The sequence below is a fragment of the Salmo trutta genome, chromosome 21 (assembly GCF_901001165.1).
Source record: "Salmo trutta chromosome 21, fSalTru1.1, whole genome shotgun sequence".
NCBI classification, from domain to species: domain Eukaryota; kingdom Metazoa; phylum Chordata; class Actinopteri; order Salmoniformes; family Salmonidae; genus Salmo; species Salmo trutta.
Genome location: NC_042977.1, coordinates 14,414,614 through 14,442,530, shown reverse-complemented (window position 1 = coordinate 14,442,530; position 27,917 = coordinate 14,414,614). Strand labels below are relative to the sequence as shown.

The 27,917-nt window shown below is 44.2% G+C and overlaps 1 protein-coding gene across 3 annotated transcripts in view; it reads right to left on the bottom strand.

Moving 5' to 3' along the window:
- Positions 1-27,917, bottom strand: part of LOC115156759 (SPRY domain-containing SOCS box protein 4) — a 110,713-nt gene that overhangs the window by 28,750 nt on the left and 54,046 nt on the right. For all 3 annotated transcript variants that reach the window (XM_029704421.1, XM_029704423.1, XM_029704422.1), the window contains one exon: positions 26,376-27,296. In XM_029704421.1, the coding sequence (XP_029560281.1) occupies positions 26,376-27,108 (733 nt within the window). In that variant the 5' untranslated portion in view covers positions 27,109-27,296. The remainder of the gene's footprint in view (positions 1-26,375; positions 27,297-27,917) is intronic.

The following is a 27,917-nucleotide window of genomic DNA, read 5'->3' as shown; positions in this document are numbered from 1 at the left end:
ATTTTTACATGAAATACCTTGCCGGTCATATTTAGAGTACATTTTAATCAATGAATGTAACATTAAAGGCCTATCATTATTATAAACAATTAGCATTTAGAAAAGTAATGCAAAATTGCTTATAATACCATTAAAACTCCCAACTGTTATTTATTTATATTTATATATATATATATATATATATATATATATATATATATAAAATCAATTAAAGGACCCCCTGCAAGTATGCAGACCACAAGTTGAAAACCAATAGGCCTAGTGTGATCTAATCTTTGACGTTCATCCTTTCACCTCTTCTTCTAAAAACTGGCGTTCCACTAACCTCCCTTTCACTTTGCAGAGGTGACCCTGAATGGAAAACAATGGGAAACTGTGAGGGCCTTCAGAGAAGGCCTAAGGATTTATGAAATATGTTGTTTAATATAATATGTCATTTTAATATAAAATTCATCGTTCAATAATATTTCAATGGTATTCTAATTACATTATTATATTCAATGATTCTGATTTAATCTAAAATCAGGATTTTGTTTTGGGTGGTCTCTGGGAAGATACAGCTAGTTAGCTAAGTCAGCCAATGGCTAGGCCTTTAGAAGCTGAAGCTAGATAGGCCATTTAACTGCATTAGGGCAGAATTTTGGAGTGACAGTGGAATCAACCAATCACATTTTAACTTGCAATGAGTGGGACCACTTTTACAAAAAGGTATGGCAACTTCCCCCGTCTAGAAGGCCAACAGCACACTAGCGAGCAGTAGTTTTCCCCACAGTCTAGCAAGCTAGCTTTTTTGGTAGGCTAGTTTGCAGCGGCTGCAGCAGGTGTTTGCTAGCTTCCCACTTTTTACGAATAACTTTCAACAAATGATCATCTGGTGAGTGGAATTATGCTTTTTTATTGCAGCTCATTTGCGGTTGTTAGCCATCTCTGAAAATAACATGTGAAATATTGTTGCATTCAAACTTCAGATCACTGGTTACTTAGTGTGCTTCTTATGTCTTGAATCCCGTTAGCGGGATTGATATGACGACAGCCAGTGAAAGTGCACGGCGGCAAATTCAAAACAACAAAAATCTCATAATTAAAATTTCTCAAAACATACCAGTATTATACACAATTTTAAAGATAAGATTCTCCTTAATCTAACCACAGTGTCTGATTTCAAAAAGGCTTTACAGCGAAAGCAAAACTTTAGATTATGTTAGGACAGCACCTAAACAAGAAAAACCTCAGCCATTTTCCAAGCAAGGAGAGGCGTCACAAAAACCAGAAAGTCAGCTAAAATGAATTACTAACCTTTGATGATCTTCATCAGATGACACTCCCAGGACTCAATGTTACAAAATACATGCATGTTTTGTTCGATAAAGTTCATATTTATATCCATAAACCCCATTTTACATTGGCGCGTGATGTTCAGAAAATGTATTCCCACCAAAACTTCAGTGAATGAGCACATCAATTTACAAAAATACTCATCATAAACGTTGATTAAATTTACAACAGTTATTGAAAGAATTATAGATATACTACTCCTTAATACAACCGCTGTGTCAGATTTTAAAATAGTTTTTCGGCAAAAGCACATTTTTCAATATTCTGAGTACACAGCTCATCCATCAAAGCAAGCTATACAGATACCAGCAAAGTTCTGGAGTCAACTAAACTCAGAATTAGTATTATAAATCTTCCCTTACCTTTGCTGATCTTGGTCGGAATGCACTACCAGGACTCCTACTTCCACAAGAAATGTTCTTTTTGTTCGAAATACTCCATATTTATGTCCAAATACCTCTGTTTTGTTCGTGCGTTCAGATCACTATCCAAAGGCATAACGCGTAAGCGTAAAACAAGAGACAAAAAGTCAAATAGTTCCATTACCGTTCATAGAAACATGTCAAACGATGTTTACAATCAATCCTTAGGGTCTTTTTATCATAAAACGTTGATAATATTCCAACCGGACAATAGCGTAGTCACTACAGAAGAAAAAGAAGGAGCGGCGCGCCAAATGTGCCAGCGCAGTAAACTGCTCCCAGGCAGTCCACTGATTGACTGAGCTCCTATTCTCTGCCCAGTAACAGGAGACGCATGAAACAAGTTTCTAAAGGCAGTTGACAGCCAATGGAAGCCTTAGGAAGTGCAAAATGACCCCACAGACACTGTAGTTAGAAAAACTACAAATCACTTCCTGGTTGGATTTTCTCTCAGGTTTTTGCCTGCCATATGAGTTCTGTTATACTCACAGACATCATCCAGTTTTAGAAACTTCAGTGTTGTCTATCCAAATCTACTAATAATATGCATATCTTAGTTTCTGGGAGTGAGTAGGAGGCAGTTTACTCTGGGCACGTCAGTCATCCAAGCGACTCAATACTGCCACCATCCATAAGAAGTTAACGTGAAAAATGTGTTTGCAATGGGAAGTAATAGTTGTACATTTCAATTGGGAAATGCTTAGCCTTGTGTTTCTGTATTCTTAAGATTGGGACCGTATGTCTTACGTCAGAGTGAATGGGCTGCTTATTCACAACCGCTGTTTTTCTGTCAGCCCTCTGTGTGTTTTACAAAAAGCGCGCTCTCCTACATGAAGTGTGCTGCATATTTCGGTCACTGTCCTTTCAGCTTCACGAGCACGTCACACGTGTCGCCGTTGTCGCTTTTGCTGATAGTGTGAGAGAACACCGTACCGTGACCTAGTTGTCGGCTGAAACAGTTCAATTACACGGCTGGAAGCTTGGGGATGGTTTACTAAGAGCCAGCCGGGAGGTTGTTTCTACAAACGCCTCCTTTGAGAGGCTGTCAATGAGAACTGTCTAGGCGTCGCCTTGTAGCCCTGTGTTGCTTGCATTAGTGAAGTGCATACATAAACCAAACAAACAAAACCTGCATTTCATTCCAAAAGTTTGTGCCCTTACCTCCTGCTCACATTCACTCCCCTTGACACAGACCTGAGGCTACTGGGTAGGTTTATAAGCAATGTCTGCCATATTGCTTTCGCCTCCAAGGTCGCGTCAAGTGAAAGGAAGTAAGGACAGAATAGAGGTAGCAACTTTCTGGAATGAAATGCAGCCCAACAGTTTCATTTTTGGACGATCTACTCACTAACTTCATCGCGACTACCCTTCCGTCATGGCACAGAAAGATCTTGCAGTGGTCATTTAGAAGGGTGGATGACATTCAAAGTTTGGAATGTGGCCACGTTCTGGCTGGCACACTCCAGGGCAGTTATCCTATAGTGCAAGCATCCATCACACCCGCACAGAGTAAAGTACTTTATGATAATGCTTGGTAAGGCTAAAACCAGATTCACATTACTTGAAGAGAGGATGTGTATGTAGCTAAGGTCAATATTTGCTGAAACCACCCAGAATTCAACCACACCACGGTAACGTGGCCAGGCTATGGAGCATAAGTGGGGTGCATCTCAATAGTTTAATTATGGCCTCCGGAAGAGAATTGAGTAGGGAACTTAGTATGGTGGACTGAACACCATTTACTTTCATCCGTCCAACTCCTGCACCATTGCAGATTAAAGAAAGGAGACAAGTAGAGGAAGACACTTGAGACTATTGAGATGTACCCGAGGAGTGATCCGAGTACAGAGCACTGAGGTGGCAGAGTTGGTCAAAGCTGACTATAGCGGTGTGCCCTAGCTGGGTAGAAAGCCAGGCAGGAAGAGAGGGTGAGTGGACACTGTATATGAAAGAGACAACCAAATGGATTTTTAGCTCATGTAGCAGGAGAGGACAGAAAGCTGGCGCCGCACAGTAATACAATCTCCTCAAAGTGGCTACAATAGCGTTTGATGCCCTTTGTTCGGTTAAGAGCATAAGCGACAAGAGATCAGAGCATGTTGTTTCATAACAAAATAGCTCTGTTGAAACACTTTGAAAAACGCATCATTCCCTCCTGAGTCTATTCATGCAAGATGACTGGGTCAGATAAGGTAAAGTTGGTCAAGGAGGAAAGTGTGCCTCCTACTGGTGGATTTTCTTTACCGCCAACACGGGCTTGGCTTATCATACAAAAGTGTTCTTCAATCTCGGTCCTGGAGACCCAGGGGGTGTGCAGGTTTTTGTTCAATGAGAAAACATCAGATTCAACAAATCAAGTGCTTGAAAAGCAGTGAGATTAGTTGAATGACAGCTTGCACACCCTCCAGGATCAATATTGAATAACACAAATGACTACTGATAGAATGGGGAACATGGATATATTTAACAGCAATATAAAAAAAGTGAGTAAAATGCGCAAGTCATGTCTTCTATATGTTGGCGTAGTGCATATGTACAGATGCCTTGGAGCTGAGGTAAAGTAGCAGAGCAACTGTGCAAGACTTTAGGTGATGACATCAGCCCATGTAGAACAGAGGAAATGCAACCATGGTTATCCTTTGCTTTCACACCAAAATACTTCAGTGTTGAGTGACACTATTAGGATTTATAAACTACTGTTTCCTCCTCATTTTTCTAAGACGCTAAAGTCCCTAAAGCAACATTCAGGACTCCAAATACCAAAACTGTAAACTCCATTTGAAATGTACAGATTAATTCAATATACAAGGAAGCATTTGTCCAAAAATGTATCCACATTCACTTTGCCTATAGCAAAAAGCAAATGACTGAATAAAAAAAAAAAGAAGACAGAATTCAATAAGAAACAGGTTGAATAGAAGGTTCAGCTGAATGGAGAATGAAGGGAAGACCACGCTTAATTGGATGTGTCGGGAGGGAAAATGTAATCGTTGATTTGAGTGCTATCCATGGCTTACCGAACAAAATGGACAGAGGGTTTCCTTCTCTGTGCTCCTTTTATATTCAGCACTCATTAGCGAAAGACTCAGCGCCTCGATCAATGAGTTAATGGCCCCGGAACCTCCCAAGTGTGTGTGTGTGTGTGTGTGTGTGTGTGTGTGTGTCTCTAGATCATTGTACGCCTTGATTATACAGAGAAGAAGAAAGCAATCAGAGGCTGATTTAAACAAATTAAGTCAAATTACGTCCAAGGGAATGAAAGAGAGCAGAGGGGTGAGTAATATGTGTGTGAGCGTACATCCGTGTGCACCTGTCTACGCAGGTTTGAAAAAGACCATCCAAAAGGCCTAGGTAGCATAAATCTCCAATGAGATAGCGTACTTACCAATCCGACGTTCCCCTACCTACCCTTCAAGTGTCACAACTAATTTCCTCCTCACATCTCTTTGTCTCAGTTGGTAAGCGACGGCTGTCAGTTTCCATGAAAAATCTACCAGCCCATTGGAGGAACAGATTAGTGGAAATGGAGCACTTGGGAGGAAAGAAAGAGGGAAAATCATGTGTGAAATCACATTCTCCCAGTGTCTTTCAACCCATTTGAAGGTCTTTTCTTCTATAAATTCTCCATTTGTCAGTTCAAGCAGAGAAGAAGTGTTGACTAAGTAAGTGTCCGTTCCTTCATGATTGCTCACCTACTGGGATGGTGGATTTTTCATGGAAATTGACAGCCATTAAAAACGTGTTCGTCGGGCACACAAAATTAGGACTACTGTTATGACACAGCACCTTTCCCCTTGTGCTCAGTGCCTGCAGGGCACTGAGCATAGCCTACCGGTCGGTCACCAACCGGTCGGTCGTGATCGTCTTGTCGATCACCAAACATTTCTGTAGAAAAAAAAAAGATAAAGGCTTACGCGTCTTTCTTTTTTAATTTGTGTTGCGCAGTAGGTGCACTGATTCATAAGCCCTGCGCACCGGGTAGGCAAAGTGTTCCCACGTTGAACCATTTAATTTGTCGGAAAAGACAGTCTGCCTACCTGGCAGACCTGTGGCTAAAATCGAGTGCCCCTATTATGCTGGCCAATTGGATAGCTCAAGTCACCGTGCCTACAGCTTCCATGACCTGGCCACAGCCTACATGAGATTTCATAACTTTCAAAACCATGACCACAGAGACTTTCAAAAGAATACAGCAAAGAGCTGCTGCTTTTATGAGTGAGTTCATGTCCAAGTACTTATTCAGAACTGTCAACTCTGTTTTTATCCAACACTAGGCCCATTATCAAACATAACAATGCTTCTCCCCCCGTCCACTCACGCTGCAGCTGCGATGAATGATTAGCCAAGTGTATCCATAGCCTTGCATTTTTATTATCAAGGAATATTTAACTTTCTCTGGTCATAGGAACATTAATTTGTGCATAAGGCAGATGCAGTGCGAATTGAGTTTCGCCATCAGGTGGAAGATGCTGTCCCCTCTGGTCAGTCTCACCGGAGGAAAGGAAGGAGAGAGCAGGGACCGTGAGAGGCCGATCCTCTCAACGAAAAGAGCAGCAGACTAATTCCGTGTTCAAGACAACTAGGAAGTCAGTTATCTCCGACTTCCGGCTTCAGTGCGTTCAAGAAAACTGGGAACTCGGAATAAAACAAGATCCGAGTGGGAAAAATCCAAGTCGGAAACTCAGGCATCTTTCTTGAGCTCCGACTTTCCGATCTGAAGATCATTTGACCTCTTTTTTTTTTTGGGGGGGGGGGGTTCGCAGTTGTCATGGTGCTTTCAAGACCATCAGATGCAGGTACCATCATTCCAGTAAAGTAAAAAAGTGAATTATTCAAATGTATGCTCAGCTATGCCTCAAGTGCTAAACCAATTAATCTATTTTGTTATCGAAGCGTGAGTTTTGAAATATAGGCTTAATATGTTCGGAGAATAACAATATTGGCAGGTCAGGCTTATAGCCAATATGCTGGGATAATATACAAGGCCTAGGCTACTGCACAAGCCTCATTCCTACAGAACTGTTTTTATTAGGTTAATGTTACATTTTTTTAAGTCATGTTTTAAAAAAAAGACTGCGGTAGATCTCGGCTTGCTTTTTGACTGCGAAAGTGATCTTGACTCAGAAAAAGGTTGGTGACCACTAGCCTAGAGCGAAATACCTCGCCTGTATACTTAGCAGCTAGACAAGTTTCCACAACGCTGTGTGGTCTTGAGACCCTCTGCATAGCCAACAGGTTTTTGTGAAACCTTGTGTTTATATCCAAAACAGCCCACAGGCAGAGAAAGTGAGACTGGACTGGTGGGTGAAAGCTACTGCAGTCTCTTCTCCTTCCCATATACAAGTTGGCGGTATACAGTGAATCTCCCAGGGATGTTGCCTTTATTGCCATGTATAGTCAAGGTCAAGTGCGGCTTCTCTCAGAACAGAACAGGAGGTATTTATTGGGTCTCCATAGGCTGGCTGTCTCACCTGAGGTCCCCCCCCCCCCCCCCCCCCCCGTTGGTCCCAGAGGGGCGAGGACTACCCCTATGCATATAACTAAACAGCATTTGAGCCAGATTATGCTTACACACACACATGGAAAAAGCGGGATATGAACCCGAGTCTACCACGTGAGAAACCAACGTCTTGACCATTAGACGAAGAGGAAATTCCCTTTTCGTCCGAGGGTCCACACTGGTTTTGAAGTCACAAGTGGGGCTATCCATCACGTGGCCATGAGCAACCATGACTGACTCACACCTGCTACTTAATTCATTTTTCTACAATAAAGTAAAGAAACGGAGTGAGCGGTAATTGCATATCACAACATATCTGGGTGATTGTTGCAACCAATGTTCCCTCTAAGCTCAGTGCCCAGCTCCCCAACCACGCAGAAGAAATATCAGCCCCGTGCAGAGAAGCACGAGATTGAACTTCACTCAAGAGTTTTCCCCTGTTAGTTAACACTATCAACGTCTCCCTTCACTGTGGGAATTGTGATCGAATTAACACAATACTAGCCATTTGAAACAAAAACGAACCACGCAAGACTTATTAGTATGGAAAACTACGCAAGAGATTGTATTGTAGGCAGAACACGTTGGAGTAGGATTCTGTTGCATTGACACACTACTCAGCCCCTACTCTACACAGACCGGTGCATAACCAATCAGAGCTGCAGTGGGCCTATATGCAAATAGAGCATTGCCATTCACTTTGAATTGGACTATGATTACAGTATCAGCGGTTGTGAGTAGATACGCTTGTTTTGAGATCAACGCGAGAGCTGCATTTCGCAACATGGGCATGTTTGTTCATATCCTGTGCTAGTTAGTGAGTTAATAGCCCAGTTATAGATCATTTGTAGTCAGCAATGGGGGAGTGATTCAAGTAAAGAGCTTTTTCCCCCCTTCTTAAAAAGGGGCAGTGTTGTATATTGAGACAGCTTATTCAAGCCTAAGTATCCAATAGGCAGAGGGTAGCATAATTTGTCTGATGCTTTGTAATAATGCATTTTATTTTGTTAAATGGTTTCTCGCGTCAAACAACATTTTCAGTCACCTTGTCAGAAGGAGAAGTAAATAAACAGGTCAATGACAAGCCCTAAATGATTTTTAAAGTCTCATGGAATGTAGGCCGACATTGAACACCACACATTGGCTGCGACTGTAGGCTGAAGGAGAGAACAACTATTTCCATGTTAAAATGTTATGGGATACATTTTCTTCATTGTTTTTGATGGTAGGCTACTCTGGTAGGCCTAGATTATGATCAAATAGTCACAGTAGCCTACTTGACCACTGTCTTTAACTAACTTAAAAGTGGGTACAGCCTCAGTGTTCACAGTAAACGCGTGCTAGAAGTTGAACTGAATTGTCTATGTTCAAGTTGGCCATGCCAATTCGGAATAATACAAATAAAAACTTGATTTACCATGGGGATTATATTCATAAGATTCAAATTCTATTTGAATATCATGATATCACAATTTAAAAGAGCAACTTTAATAGAATTTAGATCGGTACCTATCAACCAAACATTCTAACAACTTTCTTCAGTTCTAGAAGATGATCCATTTTTCAACAACGAGCATTAATATGCAGCGATTTCACCAGTCCGGACCATGGTTTCCACAGGGACATTAGTACCTTCCTGCAAGACTATCAAATATCATCAATGTTCAGACTGAAATAGCGTATTCTTGTCAGGATTATCATTGCTTATTTTAGAGTATTCTTCAACATTCCCTGCTTTATATTGATTTAGGTAAATCTACAACTGGTGTTGTGTGAATTTAGGTTAGGCCCTCCCGTGCTTGTACAAGGTCTTACATTGTGAGTGGTACTGGAAGTCCCGAAACATGGCCAGCTTCCACTACCACAACCTGCCTGAGCAGGCAACGTCTGTTCCACAAGCACATAGAGATGTGATGCAAGGTTGACTTTTACAGGAGAGTGAAGAGGGACTTCTCTGAGCAGAGTGTGAGCTCAGGCGACCAGTGGCTCTTTATACGGATGGGGAAACTGCAAGCCATTGTGGGGGTGTTGGGAGTCATCTGCTGAGCTAGCCTTCCTGTGAATCTTTGACTTTTGTAGTAGTAAGCAATGGTAAGTATAGTAAGGTTATTACCTAATTTATATGAATACTAAATAAATAATGTTTTAAATATACAAATTGTGATGGGTCTTTAAAAAAAAAAAGTAAACAAGATGTGTGTACGTGGCATGTTTGTGTGTGTTCCGGTGTTCTGTGCATTGCGTGTGCATGCAAGTCCACACACCACATCGTCGCTCTCCCTGACTCTTTTCTTTTTCTCTTTATAAATGCACCAATTAGATTTGCTTTGATTCCCTGTACAATGACTCCCAATCTACACAGCCCTGTCATTGCTTTAGATGCTGACTAGCTAATGAACATTGTTTGAAGGATTGGTGTGAGAGAGAGAGATGGGATGAGTTGGCAGAGGTGAGAAAGCAGCAGAGTGAAAGAAGCAGAGGTGAGAAAGCAGCAGAGTGAAAGAAGGGAAAGAGAGTCAGAGGTGAGAAAGCAGCAGAGTGAAAGAAGGGAAAGAGAGGCTGAGGTGAGAAAGCAGCAGAGTGAAAGAAGGGAAAGAGAGGCAGAGGTGAGAAAGCAGCAGAGTGAAAGAAGGGAAAGAGAGGCAGAGGTGAGAAAGCAGCAGAGTGAAAGAAGGGAAAGAGAGGCTGAGGTGAGAAAGCAGCAGAGTGAAAGAAGGGAAAGAGAGGCAGAGGTGAGAAAGCAGCAGAGTGAAAGAAGGGAAAGAGAGGCAGAGGTGAGAAAGCAGCAGAGTGAAAGAAGGGAAAGAGAGGCAGAGGTGAGAAAGCAGCAGAGTGAAAGAAGGGAAAGAGGCTGAGGTGAGAAAGCAGCAGAGTGAAAGAAGGGAAAGAGGCTGAGGTGAGAAAGCAGCAGAGTGAAAGAAGGGAAAGAGAGGCTGAGGTGAGAAAGCAGCAGAGTGAAAGAAGGGAAAGAGGCTGAGGTGAGAAAGCAGCAGAGTGAAAGAAGGGAAAGAGAGGCTGAGGTGAGAAAGCAGCAGAGTGAAAGAAGGGAAAGAGAGGCTGAGGTGAGAAAGCAGCAGAGTGAAAGAAGGGAAAGAGGCAGAGGTGAGAAAGCAGCAGAGTGAAAGAAGGGAAAGAGGCAGAGGTGAGAAAGCAGCAGAGTGAAAGAAGGGAAAGAGAGGCAGAGGTGAGAAAGCAGCAGAGTGAAAGAAGGGAAAGAGGCAGAGGTGAGATACAGAAAAGGGAGAGTTAAAGGGAGAGAGAGAGACGGAAGACGGAAAAAAAGACTGAAAAACCACAACTTCCTCATGTAGTACTAGTACTAGTTCCCTTTTGCGTACCGGTATCCTATGACACACAAACCTACCTGAAACATCCCCTCAAGCATTCGTTTTTTTTCTTTTCTGAACTATACTGCTCAAAAAAATAAAGGGAACACTTAAACAACACATCCTAGATCTGAATGAAAGAAATACTTTTTTCTTTACATAGTTCAATGTGCTGACAACAAAATCACACAAAAATAATCAATGGAAATCCAATTTATCAACCCATGGAGGTCTGGATTTGGAGTCACTCAAAATTAAAGTGGAAAACCACACTACAGGCTGATCCAACTTTGATGTAATGTCCTTAAAACAAGTCAAAATGAGGCTCAGTAGGGTGTGTGGCCTCCACGTGCCTGTATGACCTCCCTACAACGCCTGGTCATGCTCCTGATGAGGTGACGGATGGTCTCTGAGGGATCTCCTCCCAGACCTGGACTAAAGCATCCGCCAACTCCTGGGCAGTCTGTGGTGCAACGTGGCGTTGGTGGATGGAGCGAGACATGATGTCCCAGATGTGCTCAATTGGATTCAGGTCTGGGGAATGGGCGGGCCAGTCCATAGCATCAATACCTTCCTCTTGCAGGAACTGCTGACACACTCCAGCCACATGAGGTCTAGCATTGTCTTGCATTAGGAGGAACCCAGGGCCAACCGCACCAGCATATGGTCTCACAAGGGGTCTGAGGATCTCATCTCGGTACCTAATGGCAGTCAGGCTACCTCTGGCGAGCACGGAGGGCTGTGCGGACCCCCAAAGAAATGCCACCCCACGCCAAGACTGACCCACCGCCAAACCGGTTATGCTGGAGGATGTTACAGGCAGCAGAACATTCTCCACGTCCTGCACGGTGTTGGGCTGTAAGCACAACCCCCACCTGTGGACGTCGGGCCCTCATACCACCCTCATGGAGTCTGTTTCTGACCGTTTGAGCAGACACATTCACATTTGTGGCCTGCTGGAAGTCATTTTGCAGGGCTCTGGCAGTGCTCCTCCTGCTCCTCCTTGCACAAAGGCGGAGGTAGCGGTCCTGCTGCTGGGTTGTTGCCCTCCTACGGCCTCCTCCACGTCTCCTGATGTACTGGCCTGTCTCCTGGTAGCGCCTCCATGCTCTGGACACTACGCTGACAGACACAGCAAACCTTCTTGCCACAGTTCGCATTGATGTACCATCCTGGATGAGCTGCACTACCTGAGCCACTTGTGTGGGTTGTAGACTCCGTCTCATGCTACCACTAGAGTGAAAGCACCGCCAGCATTCAAAAGTGACCAAAACATCAGCCAGGAAGCATAGGAACTGAGAAGTGGTCTGTGGTCACCACCTGCAGAACCACTCCTTTATTGGGGGTGTCTTGCTAATTGCCTATAATTTCCACCTGTTGTCTATTCCATTTGCACAACAGCATGTGAAATGTATTGTCAATCAGTGTTGCTTCCTAAGTGGACAGTTTGATTTCACAGAAGTGTGATTGACTTGGAGTTATTGTGTTTAAGTGTTCCCTTTATTTTTTTGAGCAGTGTACTTAACTCAGCTTGCCCAACTACATAAGAAGGCATTTGTAGCCTCTAATATGCAACTCCCTGGTGCTAGGATGTACTATTGCGAAACGGAATATTACCTAGGCGTATGGACCTGCAATGCCGGAGACGCTTGAAAAACTATTTTCTCTCCACGTTGGCCTGCTTTTCCGGCAGTTGACCCCATTGGCTTTGCTTTCCCTCCTATTTATTTAGTTTCGTACACAGCCAGAAGTGGCATTTTATCAAGTTCTCTATACAATAAGGATCCTTTCATAACCAGTGCGGTTTAGAGGGTTAGATGATTTATAGATCAGTCAACATAACAGGAAGTCGCCCAAGCTGTGACCCGCCAACCAACCAGCTCCCTGCAGCCAGGCCGTTAGTGAGTTAGCGTTGAGCTCTGGATAAATGCCCAGTGTGCTGCTGGATAGTAGGGTTAGCACTTCTGGGCTACGCTGCTAGTTGCCTCAGGCACAAACTCTCACAGTTCCCTAGAGTATCTCCGGTCTGCTGGACACTAGCCAAGCACCCATTAGCGGTAGCAGCTTCTCTCCAGAGTCCTGGCACACGCGATGGGGGCTGCATGGAGCTTGCTTACACACACACAGGAGTGTCATGGTCTTCCTACCAAGCTTTAAAACATGCTTTATAATAAACAATTAAAAACATCGGAACAGTTATAGATGCGGCTCTAATACACAGAGCCCATGCTTCAGGACCAGGAGTGTTTCCAGATTACCTGACAACACCAGGAAAAACTCCTGGCCCTATTCTTAGATGTTTTACGCTGATAGTATTCTTCTCTGTCCAACCCCCCCCCCCCCTCCTTCACACATAAGCTAATTAAAATGATAGTGTTGGCATGTTGGCACAACTTTCATAAAATATTTAGAGTGAGAAATTAATCTCTCATATTTAGCTTGGCAGACAGAGCAAGAGAGAGATTCTCCCTTCTCACCGTGTATTCAGCCGGGAGAGAGAGAGACCTTATGTTTGTGCCACAAACTCCCACAAGACGTGAAGGCTGAAACATCTGCCACAGCTGTACAGTGTCCCTTCCCAAAAAGGACTGCCAAGTCCACTCATCTACTTGGATTCACCCATTCCTCTACCTCTCCGTATTCCTCCTTTTCCTCTTCAAATCAAATCGTATTTGTCAAATGCGCCGAATACAACAGGTGTAGACCTTACCGTGAAATGCTTACTTGCAAGCCCTTAACTCCATTTTCTTAACTGCATTGTTGGTTAAGAAAATATTTGCTAAATAAACTAAAGTAAAAAAAATATATATTTTTTTTTAAGTACAGGTTAGCCAAAGTAATTTTTACATGTAGGTAGGGTTAAAGTCACTATACATAGATAATAAACAAGTAGCAGCAGTGTAAAAACAAACAACGCAAATAGTCCAGGTGGCCATTTGATTAATTGTTCAGCAGTCTTATGTCTTGGGGGTAGAAGCTGTGAAGCATATTGGACCTAGACTCGGCGCTCCAGTAACACTTGCCGTGCGGTAGCAGAGAGAATAGTCCATGACTTAGGTGACTGTAATCTGACAATTTTGGGGTCTTCCTGACACCGCCGCATATATACACTACCAGTCAAAAGTTTGGACACGCCTACTCATTCAAGGGTTATTCTTTATTTTCACTATTTTCTACAATGTAGAATAAAGTGAAGACATCAAAACTATGAAATAACACATGGAAAGTGTTACATTTAAATATATTTTATATTTGAGAGTCTTCAAAGTAGCCACCCTTTTTCCCACATTGTTATGTTACAGCCTTATTCTAAAAGGGATAAAAAAAACTTTGGGGAAAATCTACACACAATACTCCATAATGAGGAAGCAAAAACAGAAACAATTAAATATCACATGTACCTAAGTATTCAGACCCTTTACTGAGTACTTTGTTGAAGAACCTTTGACTGCGATTACAGCCTCGATTTCAGTCTTCTTGGCACACCTGTATTTCAGGGAGTTTCTCACTTTCTTCTCTGCAGATCTTCTCAAGCTCTGTCGGGTAGGATTATTTTTCAGGTCTCTCCAGAGATGTTTGATCGGATTCAAGCCCGGGCTCTGGCTGGGCCACTCCAGGACATTCAGAGACATGTTCGGAGGCCACTCTTGCGTTGTCTTGGCTGTGTGATTAAGGTTGTTGTCCTGTTAGAAAGTGAACCTTCACCCCAGTCAGGTCCTTAGCAGGTTCTCAACAAGGATCTCTGTACTTTGCTTCGTTCATCTTTCCCTCGATCCTGACCAGTCTCCAAGTACCTTCCGCTAAAAAACACCGTGCTTCACCGTAGGGATGGTGCCAGGTTTCCTCCAGATGGGACACTTGGCATTCAGTCCAAAAAGTTCAATCTTGGTTTCATCAGACCAGAGAATCTTGTTTCTCATGCTCTGAGAGTCCTCAGGTGCCTTTTGACAAACCACAAGCGATCGGTCAGGTGCCTTTTTGCTGAATAGTGGCTTCCGTCTTGGCACTCTACCATAAAGGCCTGATTGGTGGAGTGCTGCAGAGACGGTTGTCCTTCTGGAAGGTTCTCCCATCGCCACAGAGCAACTCTGGCGCACTGTCAGAGTGACCATCAAGTTACTGGTCACCTCCCTGACCAAGGCCCTTCTCCCCCGATTGCTCAATTTGGCTGGGCGGCCAGCTCTAGCAAGAGTCCTGGTGGTTCGAAACTTCTTCCATTTAACAATGATGGAGGACACTGTTCTGTGGACCTTCCATGCTGCGGACATTTTTTGGTACCCTTCCCCAGATCTGTGCCTCGACAATCCTGTCTCGGAGCTCTAAAGGCAATTCTTTTGACCTCATGGCTTGGTTTTCGCTCTGACATGCACTGTCAACTGTGGGACCTTACATAGACAGGTGTGTGCTTTTCCAAGTCACATCCAATCAATTGAATTTACCACATGTGGACTCCCAATAAAGTTGTAGAACGATCAAGGATGAGCAATGGAAACAGGATGCACCTGAGCTCAATTTCGAGTCTCATAGCAAAGGGTCAGAATACTTATGTATATAAAAGGTATGTTTTTTATTTTTAATAAATTAGCAAACATTTCTAATAATCTGCTTTCGCTTTGTCATTATGGAGAATTGTGTGTAGATTAATAAAAAAAAACTGAAATATCACATTTACATAAGTATTCAGACCCTTTACTCAGTACTTTGTTGAAGCACCTTTGGCAGCGTTTACAGCCTCGAGTCTTCTTGGGTATGATGCTACAAGCCTGGCACACTTGTATTTGGGGAATTTCTCCCATTCTTCTCTGCAGATCCTCAAGCTCTGCCAGGTTGGATGGGGAGTGTCGCTGCACAGCTATTTTCAAGTCTCTCCAGAGATGTATGTTCAGATTCAAGTCCGGCCTTGTCCCGAAGCCACTCCCGCATTGTCTTGGCTGTGCGCTTAGGGTCGTTGTCTTGTTGGAAGGTGAACCTTCACCCCAGTCTGGAGGTCCTGAGCACTCTGGATCAGGTTGTGATCAAGGATCCCTCTGTACTTACAGCTTTCATCTTTCAACCCGACTAGTCGCCCAGTGCCTGCCGCTGAAAAACATCCCCACAGCATGGTGCTGCCACCATGCTTCACCATAGGGATGGTGCCAGGTTTCCTCCAGACGTGACGCTTGGTATTCAGGTCAAAGCGTTCAATCTTGGTTTCACCAGACCAGAGAATTTAGTTTCTCATGGTCAGAGTCCTTTAGGTGCCTTTTGGCAAACTCCAAGCGGGCTGTCATGTGCCTTTTACTGAGGATTGGCTTCCTTCTGGCCACCCTACCATAAAGGCCTGATTGGTGGAGGGCTGCAGAGATGGGAGAACCTTCCAGAAGGACAACCATCTCCAAAGGAACTCTGGAGCTCTGTCAGAGTGACCATCGGGTTCTTGGTCACCTCCGTGACCAAGGCCCTTCCCCCCCAGATTGCTCAGTTTGGCCAGCTCTTGGTGGTTCCAAACTTCCCTTTAGGAATGATGGAAGCCACTGTTGTTGGGGACCTTCATTGCTGTAGAAATGTTTTGGTACCCTTTCCCAGATCTGTTCCTCGACACAATCCTGTCTCGGAGCTCTACCTGCAATTCCTTCGACATCATGGCTTGGTTTTTGCTCTGACATGTACCGTCAACTGTGGGACCCAAATACTTTACGAACGTACTGCAGTTGTCCAGGGACTGAACATATACTACGAAGCGGTGGATGGTTTGCAGGCCTGCTGAGTCGGACTAGAAGACCACTCAGAATACCTCTTCTTCGCCGGCAGTGTCTTGGAGCAGCCTCAGAGATAAGTTAAATTGTCTTGGGGGGGTAAGAACAAAGGATCCAATTCAGGAAAGTAGTATTTCTGTTCTGGTGAGTTACCACCTCTCTGATAGCAAAAACCTTTGGCTGTATGTAATAATGCAAAAAATAACAAAAGAAATACAAATACTGCAATGTTGCTAAGGATCTAGAAACAGAGCTGCTATGTCTTGAGGCACAATTAACATCATCATGGTTAGGGTCATGTATAAACTTCTGGGAGATTCTGGAGCGGCGCCTGATAGGTTCTCTACCACCATCAACAAAACACCAAATTATGGAAAAATGGTGTCGCATCCCTCCAATAGAGTTCCAGACACATGTAGAATCTATGCCATTGACGCTGTTCTGGTGGCTCAACACCCTATTTAGCAAGACACTACCTACGGTGTTTCCTTTATTTGATCACTTACCTGTATATTGCTGCTTTATCTGGGTTGTTCACCATAGCAGTAAGCGAGGAGGACGTAGAGTACATTATCTGCTTATTACCAACTTGCCTGCTGTGAGATACAGAGTGCGACAGAGAAAGAACTTTGTGATGTAAGATGCGTGGATGTTAATGGGAGATGTACACCAACATTTCTGTTAGGATTCAGCCCTTAGTAAATAAGGTCGTAACTCAAGTTAAATAGCAGCCACGTATCCCAACCACAACAAATTCTAATTCTTGGAGAAACTTGGTGAATTAAAGTAGCCTATCGTGTTGAACTACTTTGGGGCAATAGGCCATAGCAGAAAAGATGAGAAAAGCCAAACAGCTTTTTGGAGGATACAATGGCTGTCAATGTCTTTATGGTCTGCTTTGCAGTCCATCAATCTAATAAGCTCCATACTAATCGTCAACATGGGAAGACCTATTACATAAAGTCATTACTGTAATGCCAAGCATTACCATTGACACACAGGCAGTCCTGGCACCACACTACTCTGGAAACACTCCTTTCTGGATCTGCCTCTAACTATAACCTACGCACACACTGGGCTACGTGACATACATACACATTGCTCTCCCGTCTGGCTGACGCTCTCCCGTCTCTCAAAAGTCATTACCTTCCTGAACACTGTCCCACCACACACTGGCTGACAGTCATGAGCTAGGTGAATCATTGAGGTTATGATTAGTGGTGAGTGAGGTCTCTGTGTGTGATAGTGTGTGTGTGTGTGTGTGTTATTAGTGTGTGTGTGTGTGTTATTAGTGTGTGTGTGTGTGTGTGTGTGTGTGTGTGTGTGTGTTATTAGTGTGTGTGTGTGTTATTAGTGTGTGTGTGTTATTAGTGTGTGTGTGTTATTAGTGTGTGTGTGTGTTATTAGTGTGTGTGTGTGTTATTAGTGTGTGTGTTATTAGTGTGTGTGATATTAGTGTGTGTGTGTGATATGTGATAGTGTGTGTGATATTAGTGTGTGTGATATTAGTGTGTGTGTGTGTGATATGTGATATTAGTGTGTGTGTGTGTTATTAGTGTGTGTGAGATTAGTGTGTGTGATATTAGTGTGTGTGTGTGTGTGTGATATTAGTGTGTGTGTGTGTGATATTAGTGTGTGTGTGTGTGTGTGTGTGTGTGTGTGTGTGTGTGTGTGTGTGTGTGTGTGTGTGTGTGTGTGTGTGTGTATACACACTGGCTGGCTGACGCACATTCCTGGGCACCAGAGAGGAGACCCCATCAGTGGCAAAGCACCAGACAGATTCAGCACACTGATCACAGACACACACTGGGGCTCTGTGGCGAGAGAAACACAGGACACACAGCTCCCTGTCTGACAGACGCTCTCCCCGCTCACATATATTACCTACACACACACACACTGTGCCTGTCCCACCCCGCTGTTCACGACACTGGGGCTCTGTGAGCGTCACTGGATGGGATGAAGGCACATGATACAATGACGCACACGCAATACATACAGTGGCTGCCTGCGTCTCAGCCAAAGCCCACTGGGCGTAACATTCATTTCCCAATACAGACACTGGACCTCAGACAGCAGAGTCCCTCTATCCCTCCACCCACCCTCTCCGCCTTTCCTTTCTCTGCTCTGCAAGCTCACCCCAGCCAGAGCATTCACTTCACCCACCTCAAATCAACACAGAGCCATCAGAGAATTCCAGGGGATTTCTGGGAAGAAGAAAAAAAAAAAAAAAAACTGTCCACAGACTCCCACGGGGACAAGCAAACACACGGTGTACTAAGACATACACGCCAACAAGCAAAAAAAACAAAAAAAAACATGTCCACAGAGACAAGCAAACACCCACACAAACAGGAGCAGATCCACACACACGACATCCCAGTGGCAGACAGACATTCATGAGGACTTCATAACAGTAAGTCAAGTGTGCTAAAACAACAGCTGCTGCTAGCTTAATTCATACTCATCTCAATTCCAGCATTCTAAACATCACTTGTTGGCAGTGCTCAAAATGTGCATCTATTTTTTTTTTTAAAGTCATGTCTTATTTCAATTCCAGGAGGGGGAGGAAGAAAAATACAAAAACTGTAGATATCACACACAGCAATGGAGGACAACTAGATTTCCGATCTCTACATTTCTCTCCACCAAAAAAAATGGCATTTGCCTAAGGGTATCTGCCTACCTTGATGTTTCGCAGTAAATTGAAAGCATCCCGATCTCACGCATCTGGGGTTTCCTTGATGGATTTATTTGAGGTCACATCCTGAATCAACATATTTCTCAATATATTCTTCAATATATCATGGGAGCATATCGGCGCACGGCATGTTGCCCCATATATGGCTCTACTTCCCCGGCTCGTTTGTTGTGCCTTCTCGCTGCTCATTTAGATGCTAAAGATTGAAAAGTTCAAAGCCCTCACGGTTCATTCTCTTGCTCCATCTCTCCCTCCTTCTGTAAAGGCAGAATTTCATTATTCTGATGGGCATGCCTTGGCATATAAATAATCAGAGACACACAAACACACCCACAGACATAGGCCTACTCACAAACACGCATACGTAAGTGCACAAAACATGCAGAAACATTAAGGCGCACGCAGACATTCACAAAACACACAATCGCACGCACATACAGACACGTGTAAACACATGAAGGCGCATCACATCTTCAAAAACTGGTCTTCAGCTGAGGCTTTCAGCTCCTACCGTACACCATCAGCCATTTCTTTAAAACTACTACCTTTCAAGGAGGAGAGCTTTCAACATTCATTCTACTTTCTCAGCACTACGCTTGAAAGCCCACTTTCAACTGTCTAAAAGCATTTTTCAGGCACTGAAAATACTTTGAAACTGGTGCTTTGAACAGACTTGGAGATTCTCCGAGCTAGGCCATTGCGGTTCCAATCCGTGATATTCAACAGCAGGAAAGTGGTAAACACGAACGGTTCGGTTTAAACCGTTCTGGATAACAAACGGGCTGCGTTGAACAAGGCCTAACTCAGGAAAAGACCAACATAAGCCACTGCAGCACAAAAGACTGGTAACACTCATCTGATGTGCTCAGTGGTATGAAAACTACAGGTTTTACAAACCTTACAACTTCAAAGAAAGGTCAGTGTGTGTGTGTGTGTGTGGCGAGAATCCCCAGGTCTTCCTCTGGTCTCAGACACCGAAAGTGACTCGTCTAGCAAGAACAAACACAGCAAACTTTACAGGGGCTTTTTTTCCTTTCGGTTTCCACCCAGCAACAGACAAAAACATTCCATGTTGTAATATCAAATATGACTCGGGGGGGGGGGGGGGGGGGGGGGGGGGGGGGGGGGGGGGGGGGGGGGGGGGGGGAGGGGAGGGGTTCAGATCAAAAGTGTGTGTTATGAGAACACTCTTGCAGGTGTGTGTGTGTGTGTGTGTGGGGTTTAAATAAGTCTTTCAAAGAGACAGTTTAAACTGAGACCAGGGGGATTCTCGCCACACACACACATGCTGAGAAACATTATATGAAGGAAGAATGGTTGGGCTTCTATAATGAATGAGAGGTCTTGTGAGGACATAAGACGAAAGTCCCCAATTGAAATGGTATCCAGGTACAAGATAAGATAACAGCCTCACACAAAGTTACTACCTGTGTCATGGTCACAGGGCCTCGGGGACTGCTGGATTTCTCAAGGACTCAGCACTTCAATAAATTGACAGCATTACTCATGAAAATAAAATAACCGGTAAAAATATATAAACTCAGCAAAAAAAGAAACGTTCTCTCGCTGTCAACTGCGTTTATTTCTGCAAACTTAACATGTGTACATATTTGTATGAATATAACAACATTCAACAGACATACACTGAAGAAGTTCCACAGACATGGGGGGGGGGGGGGGGGGGGGGGGGGGTGAAAAATCAACAGTCGTACATCTCCTCATGTACTGCACCAGATTTTCCAGTTCTTGCTGTGAGATGTTACCCCACTCCTCCACCAAGGCACCTGCAAGTTCCGGGACATTTCTGGGGGGGGGGGGGGGGGGGGGGAATAGCCCTAGCCCTCACCCTCCGAGCCAACAGGTCCCAGATGTGCTCAATGGGATTGAGATCCGGGCTCTTCGCTGGCCATAGCAGAATACTGACATTCCTGTCTTGCAGGAAATCGCGCACGGAACGAGCAGTATGGCTGGTGGCATTGTCATACTGGAGGGCCATGTCAGGATGAGCCTGCAGCAAGGGTACCACATGAGGGAGGAGGATGTTTTTCCTGTAATGCAGTGTTGAGATTGCCTGCAATGACAAGCTCAGTCCGATGATGCTGTGACACACCACCCAAGACCATGACGGACCCTCCACCTCCAAACCAATCCCTCTCCAGAGTACAGGCCTCGGTGTAACGCCCTTTCCTTCGACGATAAACGCGAATCCGACCATCGCCACTGGTGAAACAAAACCGCGACGCAACAGCGAAGAGCACTTTTTGCCAGTCCTGTCTGGCCCAGCGACGGTGGGTTTGTGCCCATAGGCTACGTTGTCGGTGATGTCTGGTGAAGACCTGCCTTACAACAGGACTACAAGCCCTCGGTCCATCCTCGCTCAGCCTATTGCGGACAGTCTGAGCACTGATGGAGGGATTGTGTGTTCCTGGTGTAACTCAGGCAGTTGTTGTTGCCAACCTGTACCTGTCCCGCAAGTGTGATGTTCGGATGTACCGATCCTGTGCAGGTGTTGTCACACGTGGTCTGCCTGTAGCGCTGTCTTAGGCGTCTCACAGTACGGACATTGAAATGTATTGCCCTGGCCACATCTGCAGTCCTCATACCTCCTTTCAGGATACCTAAGGCACGTTTACGCAGATGAGCAGGGACCCTGGGCATCTTTCTTCTGGTGTTTTTCAGAGTCAGTAAGTTTTCATAACTGTGACCGTAATTTCCTACAAGTATGGGCAACCGTGTTTAAACCCTTTCCAATGAAGATCTGTGAAGATATTTGGATTTTTACGAATTATCTTTGAAAGACAGGGTCCTGAAAAAGGGCCGTTTATTTTTTTGCTGAGAATACACACACACACACACACACACACACACACACACACACACACACACACCCCCCCCCCCCCATTTGGAAAGTATTCAGACCCTTTCACTTTTTCCACATTGTTACATTACAGCCTTATTCTAAAATGGATTAAATAAAGTTCCTCAATCTACACAATACCACAATGAAAAAGTCAAGTTTTTTTTTGAAATGTTAGCAAATGTATTAAAAAAATAAAAAACAAATACCTTATTTACACAAGTACTCAGACCCTCTGCTATGAGACTTGAAAATGAGCTAAGGTGCATCCTGTTTCCATTGATCATCTTTGAGATGTTTCTACAACTTGGAGTCTACCTGTTGGAAAATTCAAGTGATTGGACATGATTTGGAAAGGCATACACCGGTCTATATAAGGTACCACATTTGACAGTGCATGTCAGTGCAAAAACCAAGACATGAGGTCGAAGGAATTGTCGGTACAGCTAAGACACAGGATTGTGTCGGGGCACAGATCTGGGGAAGGGTATCAAAACATTTATGCAGCATTGAAGGTCCAAGAACACAGTGGCCGCCATCAATTTTAAATAGAAGTTTGGAATCACCAAGACTCTTCCTAGAGCAGGCCGCCTGGCCAAACTGAGCAATCGGGGGAGAAGGGCCTTGGTCAGGGAGGTGATCAAGAACTCGATGGTCACTGACAAAGCTCCAGATGGGAGAACCTCTGTGGAGATGGTTATCCTTCTGGGAGGTTCTCCCATCTCTGCAGCACTCCACCAAATCAGGCCTTTATGGTACAGTGGCCAGACGGAAGCCACTCCTCAGCAAAAAGGCACATGATAGCCCACTTGGAGTTTGTCAAAAGGCACCAAAAGGACTCGCAGACCATTAGGAACAAGATTCTCTGGTCTGATGAAACCAAGATTGAACTCTTTGGCAATCAAAGTCAAGCGTCATGTCTGGAGGAAACCTGGCACCATCCCTATGTTTTTCAGCGGCAGGGACTGGGAGACTAGTCAGGATTGAGGGAAAGATGAACGGAGCAAAGTACAGAGATCCTTGATTAAAACCTGCTCAGGACCTCAGACTGGGGCGAATGTTCACCTTCCAATAAGACAACAACCCTAAGGACACAGCCAAGACAATGCAGGAGTGGCTTTGGGACAAGTCTGAATGTCCTTGAGTGTCCCAGCCAGAGCCCAGACTTGAACCCGTTCAAACATCTCGCGAAAGACCTGAAAATAGCTGAGCAGCGACATTCCCCATCCAACCTGACAGAGCTTGAGAGGATCTGCAGAGAAGAATGGAAGAAACTCCCCAGATACAGGTGTGCCAAGCTTGTCGCATCATACCCAAGAAGACTCTAGGCTGTAATCGCTGCCAAAGGCGCTTCAACAAAGTACTGAGTAAAGGGGCTGAACACGTGATACAAGTTTTTTTATTTAATAAATTTGATAACATTTCTAAAAACGTGTTTTTGCTTTGTCGTTACGGGGTATTATGTTTATGCTGAGGATGTATTTTTTTATTTAATCAATTTTAGAATAAGGCTGTAATGTAACAAAAGTCAAGGGGTTTGATTACTTTCCGAATGCACTGTATACTGTGTGTGCAAGGAAGACAGCCGGGCATTCGTGCAGTCCAGTCCGTTTCAGCCATAACATGGACTCTAACAATGTGATGCAATTCGGTTACTCCTTGCTGAAACAAGCAAATCAGTATTCGGTAGCCATGGCAATGCCCCACACAATGCATCAGTCATGGAAACAGAACGGGCTTGGAATGTTTAATTCTGTCAATTTGAATGGTAAACTCTTCGGGTACACTCGCAAAGGCTGCCTGGTATTGTCATGCAATTTCCATGTTAAAGTAGAATATACATTCAAATGATTTTAACTGGATGTGGCTGATGTTAACTTTGTCATGTCAGTTGAATAAATACATATTTTACTTCCTGCTTTGCTCCTATGGGGACACTCGCAATGACCGCTAGTCCACCCACTATGCCATAATTGACTTGAATGGGGATGCCCATTATTTTTCTATGGCAACACAGTCGGGAGCGGAGGAGAAAAACGTGCATTAACCTGTTTGGGATAGGGGGCAGTATTTTCACGGCCGGATACATTTTTTTTACCCGATTTAATCTGGTTACTACTCCTGCCTAGAAACTAGAATATACATATAATTAGTAGATTTGGATAGAAAACACTCTAAAGTTTCTAAAACTGTTTGAATGGTGTGTGAGTATAACAGAACTCATATGGCAGGCCAAAACCTGAGAAGATCCCATACAGGAAGTGCCCTGTCTGACGATTTGTTGTCCTTCTGTAGCATCTCTATCGAAAATACAGCATCTGTGCTGTAATGTGACATTTCCTAAGGCTTCCATTGGCTCTCAGAAGGCGCAAGAAAGTGGAATGGGGTGTCTGCTGTCTCTGGGCGAAGAACAGCAGGAGAATTTGTTAGTGGTCAGCCTGGGAACAGTGAGACTGAGGCGTGTTCACGAGAATTCTCAATTTTTTTCTTTCAGCCTTGAAATGAATGCAACGTCGGTTGGAATATTATCGCTATTTTACGAGAAAAATAGCATAAAAATTTATTTTAAACAGCGTTTGACATGCTTCGAAGTAGGGTAATGGAATATTTTGAAGTTTTTTGTCACTAAATGCGCTCGCGCGTCACCCTTCGGATAGTGACCTGAACGCACGAACAAAACGTAGCTATTTGAATATAACTATGAATTATTTGGAACCAAAACAGCATTTGTTGTTGAAGTAGAAGTCCTGGGAGTGCATTCTGACGAACAACAGCAAAGGTAATCCAATTTTTCTAATAATAATTCTGAGTTTAGGTTGTCCCAAACTTGGTGGGTGTCAAAATAGCTAGCCGTGATGGCCGGGCTATGTACTCAGAATATTGCAAAATGTGCTTTCGCCGAAAAGCTATTTTAAAATCTGACACCGCGATTGCATAAAGGAGTTCTGTATCTATAATTCTTAAAATAATTATGTATTTTGTGAACGTTCATGAGTAATTTAGTAAATTCATCGGACGTTTGCAGTGGGTATGCTAGTTCTGAACATCACATGCTAATTTAAAAAGCTAGTTTTTGATATAAATATGAACTTGATTGAACAAAACATGCATGTATTGTATAACATAATGTCCTAGGAGTGTCATCTGATGAAGATCAAAGGTTAGTGCTGCATTTAGCTGTGGTTTTGGTTTTTGTGGCATATATGCTTGCTTTGAAAATGGCTGTGTGATTATTTTTGGCAGGGTACTCTCCTGACATAATCTAATGTTTTGCTTTCGCTGTAAAGCCTTTTTGAAATCGGACAATGTGGTTAGATTAACGAGAGTCTTGTCTTTAAAATGGTGGAAAATAGTCATATGTTTGAGAAATTGAAGTTATAGCATTTTTGAGGTTTTTGTATTTCGCGCCACGCTCTACCATTGGATATTGGTGAGGCTAATGCGGAACGTCTGTCCTTAAGAAGTTAAAAACAAAAATATTTTACCGTCATCCAAATGTCCATGACCATCACAGCCCTAGATATAAGACCACCATAGAAGTCTTAACGTGTTTTTAATCCATCATTTGGAATGGATATACTGCTTCCATACTATCATACAATGTGTTATATCTCAAAGTGATTTGGCTGTATGTGTTATCAAATTAAACGTGACATAAAAATCGACAGTGCAGTAAACAAAGAACCCTGTTCATTGCGAAGCTAAATGACTTCAGTGTCTACTCTTCCTCTTTATGGGTAGATAATGACAGAACGAGATACTGTAGGCACATATGGTTCTGTTTGGCGTCTGTATCTGCCCTCTGATGTTCTGAACAGTAATTGTAGCTATTCCAGGAAAGCATCCTATAATGACGCAAGGCAAAGTTCCATGTTCATGCACCCTTCAAAGCAGGCTTCCAACTTATTTGTCCCCCAAGTTCTGAGAAAAAAAAGGTCTGTTTTGTCCAAATCTCTTTTTGGACATAAAAAAAGTGAATACTAAAAAAGACCAGCAAATCAGCTCCAAGTGATTTACATTTTGGAAAGCTGTTCCAAAGTACTCGCACGCATAACTGAGCGATATATGTGATCGCAGATATGTCTAAGCAAGGTTTGAAATGTGTTTGTCAAATATTACATCTGTTTGGTCTTCTTGCGGTCAATTTGCAGTCTACAAATGATTTCTAAATATGTTTCCTGCCCCCTGACCAGCCGCTCTTGAAAGAAATGGGCCCCGAGGCTGAAACTAGTTGATGATCCCTGCTTTAGAGGCCTGCTTTCCTCATCTGCTCTCCTTCATGATCACTTTGGTTGAAAGGACCTCCCACCATGCTGCTTCTAATATCCTGTCAAATCAGCGGTAATGAAAAAGAAGCTAATTGAGCATTTTTCAATGTCATCTACTATTAGTATATCATTGTATTACCATCTTATACAATGACGCATTGCGAAACACCTCTACTTATTAGTTCCTGTGAGAGATAGCAGAGAGGAGAGGAAAAAGAGGAGGACACTTACGATCTAGTCCGTTGGCGTATCTCATGCTGATTTCACAGTGGCCCCACACGGCACTGACGATCGGGTACAGCTTCTTCCCCTTCAGGCCTCTGAACGCCACACCAAGGTACTGTCCGTCCACCATGAAACTCAACGTGCCCTCGTCCATATCCAACACCACTAGAAGAGCGTCCGGCAATACGAAAGCCTCCTCTGGCTCTAAGAAACACGGATACGAAGGTAGGGAAGCCTGGGCCCGGTTCTTACTGTCATGGTACAGTCGGTTCCTGCCCAAGTCCCACCCCCAGGACTCAGAGTCACTGCCCACTAGTGCCGTGTAGCCGACCGAGTGTAAGGGGGCGTCGGCCGTGGCTACTCCCACCACAGCGTGTGTCCCTCGCTGTCTCGCCGGCCAGTGGATGCGCCAGACGTGGAGCCCCCGCGTGTAGCCCACCCTGCCGCGGATGCAGTCGGTGCTCTGCGCTACAGGATGGCGGTGGAAGGTCAGTTTATCCTCCTCTTTGATGAAAACGTTGAGCGAGCGGTCCTCCGGGTTCCAGGCATGGCGGAGCTGGAGATCGGGGGGCGCGGGGGGCATGTCCAACAGCAGGTCCAGCCGCGGCGGCTTGTAGAAGTCAGGGCCCCGCAGCTCGGGGTGTAGGTGCCGGCGGTGGGTCGACGGGCGGAAGGAGGGCGAGCCACCCTCGCCACGACTGTCCACTGACTTGACGCCGCCAGAGATCTTCTGACCCATGGTGTCGGCGAGAAAGGGGGAGAGGGAGGAAGGTGTTAGTTGCGGTCCTCTGTCGCCCCGGCGTTACTTCATTAAAGCAGATGTTTCGGTGCAGTAACCAGGGGAACCACAGGGAGCGGTGATGACGCACTCCTGTCGGTGGCCGACTTCACAACGCCGCTTTCAAAAGGGGGCCGCCAACGACACTCCTGAGAGGAGAAAGCAGAGAGAGAGGACTGTGAGTGCATGTAAGGGTACGTTACAGCTTGTTGTGAGTGCGCCGTTCTCTGTTCTGGCCCAAATCACTGCCTCCTTGCAGAACACACTGAAAGATCTAGAGACCAGAGAGAGAACAAGAGCTATAACAAACACACCAAAAGTGAGATACTTCCCCTAGAGTAGAACTCAGAGGACACTAATGCTTCTTTAGATAATACATTTTCAATAACCGCCTTTTAGAAAAGCAGCCGAGTCGGCAAAAATTATTTTGTATTTTTTTAAATGTTTTGCGCCATCCTCGAGCTTCCAAATCCTTATAAAAAAAATAATAAAAAAAAAAAAAACTTTAAACAAAATCCCTCCTTGCCGCAGTGTCATTGATCCATGGTGATGTGAAAAAGAACGCTCTGTGAACTAGATAATGGAAGATTGGCTGATAAGCTAAAAATACTAGGGCCCTATGTAACAATAGCAGGCAGTTCCTGTTTGGGACACACACACTTCCTGCTCAGCTGAAATGACACATCAGTCTCTTCCAGGAATGAGGGATAGCTATTCCTGAACACAGGGAATGGGACACTCATACCAGACTGACACACCTCTTGGGGGTA